Source organism: Cebus imitator, unplaced genomic scaffold (assembly GCF_001604975.1).
Source record: "Cebus imitator isolate Cc_AM_T3 unplaced genomic scaffold, Cebus_imitator-1.0 Scaffold85, whole genome shotgun sequence".
Classification (NCBI taxonomy): Eukaryota; Metazoa; Chordata; class Mammalia; order Primates; family Cebidae; genus Cebus; species Cebus imitator.
Genome location: NW_016107400.1, coordinates 3620552 through 3630034, shown reverse-complemented (window position 1 = coordinate 3630034; position 9483 = coordinate 3620552). Strand labels below are relative to the sequence as shown.

Below are 9483 nucleotides of genomic sequence, written 5' to 3'. Positions count from 1 at the left end.
TCAAGTTGAGTGATGGGTACCTTGGGGGTACATTATACCAGCTCTCTATTTTTATACATGTTCAAAATTTCCCAAATAGAAGTTGAAATAAAACAGAAGAGTCATCTGGGGAACTTTTGAAATGTGTAAGTATCTAGACCCCATCCTGAGCAATGCTGAATTAATTGGTCTGGAGTGAGATTGAGTGTCTATGTTATCCTAAAACTCCGTAGCAGATTTTCATGTGTATCCAGGGTTAAAAAGAGCGAATCAAGCTGGAAAAAAAAAAAGCATAATCTGATTCTATTTATGTTTAAAAATATACATTCAGTACATTCAGGCTGGGCATTGTGGCTCATGTCTGTAATCTCAGCACTTTGGGAAGCTGAGGCAGGTGGATCATTTGAGGTCAGGAGTTCAAGATCAGCCTGGTCAACATGGGGAAACCCCCTCTCCACTAAAACTACAAAAATTAGCTCGTGCAATGGTGGGCACCTGTAATCCCAGCTACCTGGGAGGCTGAGGTGGGAGGATCACTTGAATCCGGGAAGTGGAGTTTGCATCTTTTAATATATATATATATTCAAAGGTACGTTCATATAGGTATTTTCAATATCTGTAAGAATTCATTCCAAACTGCTGAGTCACTTTCTGAACAGTGAGAGAATGGGAGAGATTTTTACATTCTTCTTGACATTTTTACTGTATCGCTTGAAACTTTTACAAATGTGTATTATAGTTATGACTTTTTAAATATTTACACTTAGTAAAATTTGTTTAAAAATTAAATAGGGTACACTGCAAACTAGTGAGGTTCTCTTCACAGGGGCATTCAAGCAGGAGGTGGAGGAGGGTGAAGCAGAGGCATGGTGGGCAGACGGGTTCCTGGGAGGCTGTGATGGGGGATTGGAGCAGTTATCTCTGAGATCCAGAGGCTCCCTCCAGGCCTCTGGAATGAGACCTTCTCTGCAAAATCTCACCTTGTGGCTGGGAAGTCAGTGGGCTTGAGTGGTCTGGCGTCCAGCTGCTCCCAGTGGGCTCTTGCTGCTCTAAGCTTCCCCTATGCAGTCATGGGCCTGAGGTCGACCTAATACTTTGCTTTTTCTACAGGGCTGCTGCCAAGCTGCAGGCATTGCAGGGCAGCAATTCCCAGGCCACATTCATTCACCCTACATGGGCCGGCTGGACAAGGAAGGGGGTGTGATGACGTGGGGCCCCGCCACCTGTGTTGATAAGGGCTCTGTTCCTTCTCCGGCCCCTGCAGGACAGCCATGGACCTGCTCTGGATGCCCCTGTTTCTGGTGGCTGCTTGTGTCTCTGTTGTCCACAGCTCACCGGAGGTGAATGCTGGTGTTTCCAGCATCCACATAACCAAGCCTGTGCACATCCTGGAGGAACACAATCTGCTGGTGCTAACGCCTGCGGGCCTGACCCAGATGCTGAACGAGACCCGCTTCCTCATGGTGCTTTTCCGTGAGTACCCCCATCCTAGTTGATGGGTGACAGATGGGATGAGGGCTGCCTCCTCGTGTCTGGGGACCAGAAGAGGTTTATATATTGCTAAACACATAAGAACACATATAATTTAAAACAAACATCTAATATACGTAGATAACATCACCCCCAATCTCCAGATGAGAATACTCCAGGGAGGTTAAGCCAATTGCAATATAGTATGCCATCCCTCTAGTCTTGGATTTGTATGTGACTCCTCTGTCCCACTGAAGAGGAGCCAGGCTTTAACCCCAGTTGTCCGTATTATTCTGAGCCTCAGTCTTTCTCCTCTGTAAAATGGACATGAACCTAATGATACACTGGATTATATAAGTTCCTGGAACACAGCTAGAGAGAAATAAATGATGGCAGTCTGGGGCAAGCTCTCGAGACAGGAGTTTTTAGACCGTCACTTTTTTGTTTTGTTTTGAGACAGGGACTTGCTCTGCCACCCAGTCTGGAGTACAGTGGCACGATCCCAGCTCACTGTAACCTCCGCCTCCTAGGTTCAAGAGATTCTCATGCCTCATGCACCTGAGTATGTGGGACCACAGGTGCCCACTGCCACACCTGGCTAATTTTTGTCTTTTTAGCAGAGACAGGGTTTCACCATGTTGGCCAGGCTGGTCTCGAGCTCCTGACCTTAAATGATCTGCCCACCTTGGCCTCCCAAAATGCTGGGATTACAGGCATGAGCCACTGTGCTTGGCTGAGACCATCAGTTTTGCTGTCAGATTTGCATGCCTGCTTTTGTTCTTTGGACATTTTACATCAGCAGACATTTTGGGGGACAGAGCAGGCTGCTTCTTCCTGAGGCATTGGGACAGAGCCATGCCCTGGGGCAGAATGTAAGGGATTTTCATAACAACTTCCACATAGTATTCATGGAGTGCTGGGCACTGCCCTAAGCTCTTCATTAAATGTGACATCATTTTATTCTCACAACACCATGTGATGGGTACTATTCATTTCCCTGTTTGATAGTTGAGGAAACAGAAACTCAGAAAGGATAAACAATTTGCCCAAGATCACACAGCACAAGTGGAGACCACAGATCCCATGCTGTACCATGTTCTATGTGGCAGGATTTGGAGAATGCAGACCACAGGTGTGAACACTGGACTTGGAATCCTGTGTGCAGAGCCACTCCTGGGAATGACTGGCTCCTTGTCAGTCCCCAAAGCCTGCTTCCAGAATGTGCCAGGCCTGTCCAGCACCCAGGTTCCCAGAGGCTAGGCAGAGCCTCAGGTTCCAGGGAAGAGCAGGGAAGGGGAAGCAGGATGCCTTTCCCTTCTTGGTTTCCACCCTCTTCTCAAGCTGCCCCTCCACCTGCACTCCCCTTTGCTCCTCCTCTCAGCCGTTCTTCTGGGGCAGCCCTTTCTCCCTTCTCTGTTTGCTGCCCTCTCACCAGAATGATTTACAGACTCCCTTTTATTTCTAGTCCAGCCAGTGCTGTGTAGTGCAATAAGGTCAGCTTCAGTGGTTCATAGTCCTACGTTCAAAAGCTGAGCTCTGCCACTTACTAGCCTGGTGGCCTTGGGCCAGTGACCTTGAGCATTCTGAACCTTTGTTTCCTTGATGCAAAATGGGGAATGTAATAACATTTATAGGCCAGGCATGGTGGCTCATGCATGTAATCCCAGCACTTTTGGAGGCCAAGCTGGGAGGATCTCTTGAGCTCAAGTGTTCGAGACCAGCCTGAGCAACACGGCAAAACCCCTTCTTTACCAGAAAGAAAAGTACAAAAGTCAGCCAGGCATGGTAGCACACACCTGCAATCCCAGCTACTTGGGAGGCTGAGGTGGGAGGATCGCTTGAGCCCAAGAGGTCAAGGCTGTAGTGACCTGTGATTGCGCCATTGCACTCCAGCCTGGCTGACAGAGAGAGATCCTGTCTCAAAATAAATAAATAAACAAATACATACATACATACATTAAATTTATAACTCCTAGGATTATTGTGAGGATTAAGTGAAATAATGTGCTTAGCACAGTGACTGATGGGTAATAAGAATTTAGGAAGATGGGCCAGGCACGGTGGGTGGCTCACGTCTGTAATCCTAGCACTTTGGGAGGCTAAGGCGGGCAGAACACAAGGTCAGGAGTTCGAGACCAGCCTGGCCAATATGGTGAAACCCATTTCTACTAAAAATACAAAGAAATTAGTTGGGCATGGTCACACACTCCTGTAATCCCAGCTACTCGGGATGCCGAGGCAGGAGAATTACTTGAACTCGGTAGATGGAGGTTGCAGTGAGCTGAGATCGCACCACTGCACCCCAGCCTGGATGACAGAGCGAGACTCCATCTCAAAAAAAAAAAAAAAAAAAAAAAGAAAGATGTTGGCTTCCACTATCATCATCCTCTCCAGTTTTCTCATCTGTACAACAAAGTTAGTAATGCCTCCCTTGCAGGTTGTTGTAGTTGATGAAAGTGGGCTCAGATACGCAGTCCCCAGCCATAGTAGGCATTCCACAGGCAGAAGCTATCTCCATTGGGATCTTATTCACACCACATTTATGCAGCTCAATGCCAGGCCGTGGGTGGGCTCTGTGACCATCTTGGTTTTTGCTCTCAAGGACTTTACAGTTTAAGCCAGGAATGTCACAAGGCATGAGAAACCCTTTAAAACAAAATGTGATAAGGTCATGCCATTAATATAGTCTAAACTGTATGCTTTGGGTGCTCTGAAGTGGAGAAGTAATGGTTTGAACTTGTCCTCAGAAGTGCTGCTTCCAGCTGCAGCAGCTGAGTGACCTTCTCTGGCTTGGTTCTTGCTCCCTCATGTCTTGGAGTGCACAAGGGATTCCCAGGCCAATGCAAATCCATCTGGAAGCTTGAAGTTTGCCTTGAAGTGAGAGACATCATCTGTTTGGCTTCCCACTAATGCCCAGTGATACACAATCAAAGCCAAAGAGTTAGCAGAAGTCACTGAAATCTATGGTCGTTGATGTCAGTATTTAATCAAAGGCCTCAAGTCAAGTAAAATTCTGAAGAATCTCTCTTAACCAGAAACACTCATGCATCTTGGTTCTTAAGCAACATCAAGATTTGGTGTAATGTACATTGGGATCCAGGCAAGCCTGAGTGTAAAGCCCAGTTCTTCCCATAAACTGGATATGTGACCTTGGGTAAATTTCTTGGTGTCTCACTTTCACCTGTAAAGTAAGAATATTGAAAGTGGTATAGTCATTACAGGGATTAACTGAGAGGCTATTACCTGACATGTGGAAGTTGCTGAGAAACACGAGTTCTCATTCTCCCTTGCCCTGCAGCACTGAGGCAAGTGCAGTTCATTAACCCTGTGCCAGTTAGGACAGAGTTCAACTGCAAGTAATTAAGAATCTGCCAATGGTGATGTCTTTGTCTTTGGTTCACAACTCTGCTGGTTAGGAGATTGGGCATCTGGTGAAAGGCTCAAGCTGCTTTCGCTCTTGGTGGAAGGTAAAGGGGGAGCTGGTGTTTGCAGCGATTACGTAGGAGAGGGGAAACAAGAGAGAGAGAGACGGGGGAGGCCAGGTTCTTTTTAACAACCAACTCTTGCAGAAACTAATAGAGTAAGAACTCACTCATTACCTTGATGACAGCACCAAGACATTCATGAGGGATCTACCTCTATGACCCAAACACCTCCTATTAGGCCCACATCCAACACTGGGGAACAAATGTCAACATGAGACTTAAAGAAGGTCAAACTAAACAAACTATAGCAAGTGGCTTCATCCAAGAGTTGGTCTCACACACTATGTAAGCTGGGATAGGCAGCTGATGACTGGTATAGCAGCTCCACAGTGTCAGGGATAAGGCTCCTTCTATTTTCTTACTCCTTCATCCTTGACATATTACAACTCATGGTCACAAGATGGTTGCTGTGTTTCTTGCATTGCACTGCACATTCCAGCTGGAAACAAGAAGGGCTGAGCAAACAACAAAGGGATAAAATACATCAGCCACCTATGTCCCTTTAAAAAAATAAAGCTTTCCCAGAGCTGCACCCAATCACTTTGGTAACATCTTATTGGCTAGAACTTGGGCCCATGGATGTTTTGAACAGAGGAGTCTAGAATGGTGAATGCTTTAGGTTTCCAACCTAATTGGTTGAGAAAGCAAAACAAAAATGGTTGTAAATGGCTGATTCTCAGTATTTGCCACAAGATCCAAGGTTATAGGCTAACGTAAATGTACTAAGTATCTTAGTTCTTTGCGTATCATGGGGTCAATTAATACAAGAGCAATGAAATCCCTTAAAGAAATAAATTCTAGAATGTATTACCCACTTTTATACTCAAACTTCTTCTTTGCTCTAATTTTGACTAATTATCTTAAAGATCACTGTGTTTACTGAGAAAGCTAACTGCTATAGTAATCACCAAATCTAGGTTCATAAGGGTCCATGTCATGCCTATATCTTAGTCCCAGGTGGGTCTGCAGAGAAGCTCTGCTCCATACAATCCTTCAGGGAACCAGGCTCCTTCTACCTAGGGCCTCAGCCATCCATTGGGGTCTAGAGTACTCCACGGAAATCTCTATCTCCAGCCAGCAAATGGGGAGGGAGATGAGGACATGCCTCTGGGTCAGGCTGGCCTGGAAATGATGCCCATTTGGGCTACTCAGTGTGTAAGCCATAAGCCAGCAATGTGAGCATCACTCAGGAGCTCATAGAAATGCAGACTCCCAGGTTTCATCCTAGACCCACTAAATCAGAATCTGCATTTTAACAAGATTCTCAGGTGATTTACACATATTAAAGTGTGAGAAGCACTGGTGTACATCATTTCTACCCACATTCCATTGGCCAGATCACTGCCCTATAGCCATGCTTATCTGTAAGAGCGGCTGGGAAATGTAGTATGGCTGTGTATACCAAGAGGAAAAAGAAGCCAGGCCTGGAGAACCCACGGCTTTGCCTTCCTTAGTCACATTGCACCTGCTTTTTCCTATAAAAGCCTTGAAATGACCTTTGTTCAGAAACAACTCAAGCTGGGCAGGCTGAGAGGCAGCCTGGTGGGATAAGCTCTTTAAGACAGTGAACAACCAGGAAAAGATTTCTCTTCTGGGCAGGAATGAATGTCAAAAACTATTTCCTCCAAGAGATTGACTTCACTGACTGTGGCTCAGGCTAACTTTCAAAGGACAGCTGTTTCTCAAATCCAGTGGACACTTTACAGTCCTTACCGTCCTTGACCTACTTTGCATCTTCATGCCAAGACCCCCAATATCTGGATTCCATGAACTCAGTCTCTTCTGTTTCCTGTGGATCTCTGTGGCTCATTTTTCACTGTTCTTTTTTATGACTCCTCCTCTTTCCCATAACACTGAAACTAAGGATGTAACAGGAAGCCCATGAACAGAGCCCATGAGCTGAAAGCTGGTCCATACAGTGTTTAAAAGAAATGAAATGTTACAATTAAAACTGAATTTGCATCAGCTCTTCAAAAAATCAGAAGATCTGGAACCACTAGCCCACAGTCCTGCAAGGTGACAATTGGCTGAAGCTGAGTTGTGATTTTTCCTTGTGGTCAGAGAACATGCCTATCAATTTGCCATATTCCTATCCAGCCATCCTCACACTGTCACATTCTCTGCTTTACCCCCACCACATTTGAGTCTATGTCCCCTGCCAGAAATTTGATCTTTCAAAGCTCCTTCCTCAATCCTTTGTCCTTCTCATTTGAGGTATATTCTATGAGTGGTGCCACTTAAATGAGGATGTTTGGGGATGTAAGAGCACCAACAACTGAGACCTCCTGAGTCTTGGTGCCTCTGCAGCTAGGTTACGCAGCCACTTCATAGAAGAATGATCGGCTTTTTTTTTTTTTTTTGTACCCTTAACACTTAGGGTTCCCAAAAGGAATGTTCGGTTGGGTCATTTTTGCCTCTATCCAATATTGAGCACACCTGTTTCTTGAAGTTTCATCAAAGTAGTTCCAAGCTTGTGACCTCCCTCTAGCTCAGGCTATTCATCAGGATGCCAGCTCAATTTTACTTCAAAGCCCTTCGAGCAATACCTTGTAAGAGAAATCTAGTCTAGGTCATTTTCTTTGCAGAGCCTGTGAACAGGGCAGGCATTTCCACTTTGCTGGAAGACCCCTTCAGCTACTTCTGCACATCCCTTGTCCACAGTAGAATTCAGGCCAGCACTTGTGCATCTGTTTCATGGTTACTTTTACAGGGAAGAGCAGAGAACCTTTCAGTCTTACTCCATTTGCTGTGGAATTGGTAAACTAATGCTTTGCATAGATAAAACGTCCAAACCATCCCTTTTGCTGTAGCTCTAATCTCTAATCTGGGACCTTCAATGGAGGTGCTGAAGGGCTTAGAGCCACACAAACACACCTCAACATATTCCCCTTCCAAAATGGTGTAGTGGATGGATAGGGCTGGGAAACCTGTCCAATCCACATGAGAATGAAAGGCTCTGCCCTGTTTTAATCAGGGCAGAAGGGTGGGTTCATGGTTCTTTGATTCTTGTAACTTAGGAACTGACACTAAACCTGGGGCTGCAGAGGGAGCCAATCAATTGTACATTCTTCAATTGCATTTGACACTTTAAGCCTAAAGCCGTTCCACTAGCAGGTATTCCAAGGCAGTGAACTCAACACCAGCAGAAATTTTGTTATCTAAAAGGGATACTCAATTAAACTCATTACATTTGAATCTTTGATTCCTGCCGATATACAATTAAATTCAAAATGAGTTCTCAAAAAACTAGCAGGCCTTCTAAAGTAGCCTTTGGATAAACGAATCACTTGGGGGAAAGCACTATAAAAGCTTTCTTCCAAGGGTAAGTGGGCTCTTTACAAAAGAGATTATTTTCAGACACTGCCTGCAGGAACTGCCCCAGTAACTGAAATTCTTAACTAGTGACCAGCTTTCTCTTCTCTCTGAGAACTCCAGGCCCAAGAGCCAGTGGTTAGGGTAGCCAGTGCCCCTTGCAGTCCCAAATGCCACATGTCCACAGCAGACTTCAGCATCTTAGATTTGGTCCCAACAATCTGCTTCTTCTTATGTCTAGCCTTCACTGACAGTACCACTCAGTGTCAAAGTCAGAAACCTCAAGGTTATTCTTTATTCCTCTACTCTCACATGTAATCCATCACCATGTCCTGTGGATACCATTTCCTCAGTCCCTCTGCAATCTCCATTCTCCCCATCCCACCACCACTGCGTTGGTTCTGACCTCATTATTCTTCACCTGAACCACTGCAGCAGCCTCTGACATGATCTCCTTGCCTTCTCCAGTGCTGTCCTACAATGCACACGAAGAGACTTCCTCTAAAATGCAAATCTGATCAGGTCACTCTGTAGCTAAGGTATTCTACTTGATCTAGCCTCTAGCCCAAGGCTATAGCCTCTGGGCCTTTGCACTAGTAGTTCCCATCATATCCTTCCTACACTCCCTCACCTGGATTGTGAAGTTTATGCTCCTCATTGGCAGGTTGTACCCATCTTCACTCTCATTTAGTCTGGCTGGGAGGCCTTCATATGCTCCCACTGCCTTCTTTTTACCCTCTCCCTCATAGCATTTGCCATACGGTATCAAAATTGCTTTTCATCGCGTACATTGCATGGTGTTGGGGGCCAAATCTTATTCATCTCCTGATTCCTAACATCCAGCATTGTGCTTGGAGCACAGTAGGCTTGCATAGATGTTAAATGAATGAATAGATGAATGCATGAGATTTCCTTTGGTCCATAATTTCTTCATCTGCTTTAACTTGAATGAATCAAGGAGAGAGGGACTAACTACCATTAGTGGGGAGAGGTCAAGATAAGATTAGGAGCTGTCCAGGGTCATCTACCACTTGTCTCTAAGGCAGAGGTGACAAGATTCTGTCCTGGGATTAGGTTCGATGATGACGGTGAACATGATGTGGAGATGGTAATGTGGATGGGATAATGATGAATATGATGATGATGATGATGACAATGGCGATGAAGGTGATGGTAATGATTATTACCTATGGTGATGATGATGACAATGGTGATGATGGTACTGGTGACGGTGATT

General features: G+C 45.2%; 1 protein-coding gene across 1 annotated transcript in view; it reads left to right on the top strand.

The window, feature by feature from the left end:
- The first annotated feature begins 1227 nt into the window (after positions 1 to 1227).
- The window catches only part of PDILT (protein disulfide isomerase like, testis expressed), a 39977-nt gene continuing 31721 nt past the window's right edge, over positions 1228 to 9483 (top strand). Inside the window, exon 1 of the mRNA XM_017534308.2 lies at positions 1228 to 1452. Coding sequence (XP_017389797.1) covers positions 1251 to 1452 — 202 coding nt within the window. The 5' untranslated portion in view covers positions 1228 to 1250. The remainder of the gene's footprint in view (positions 1453 to 9483) is intronic.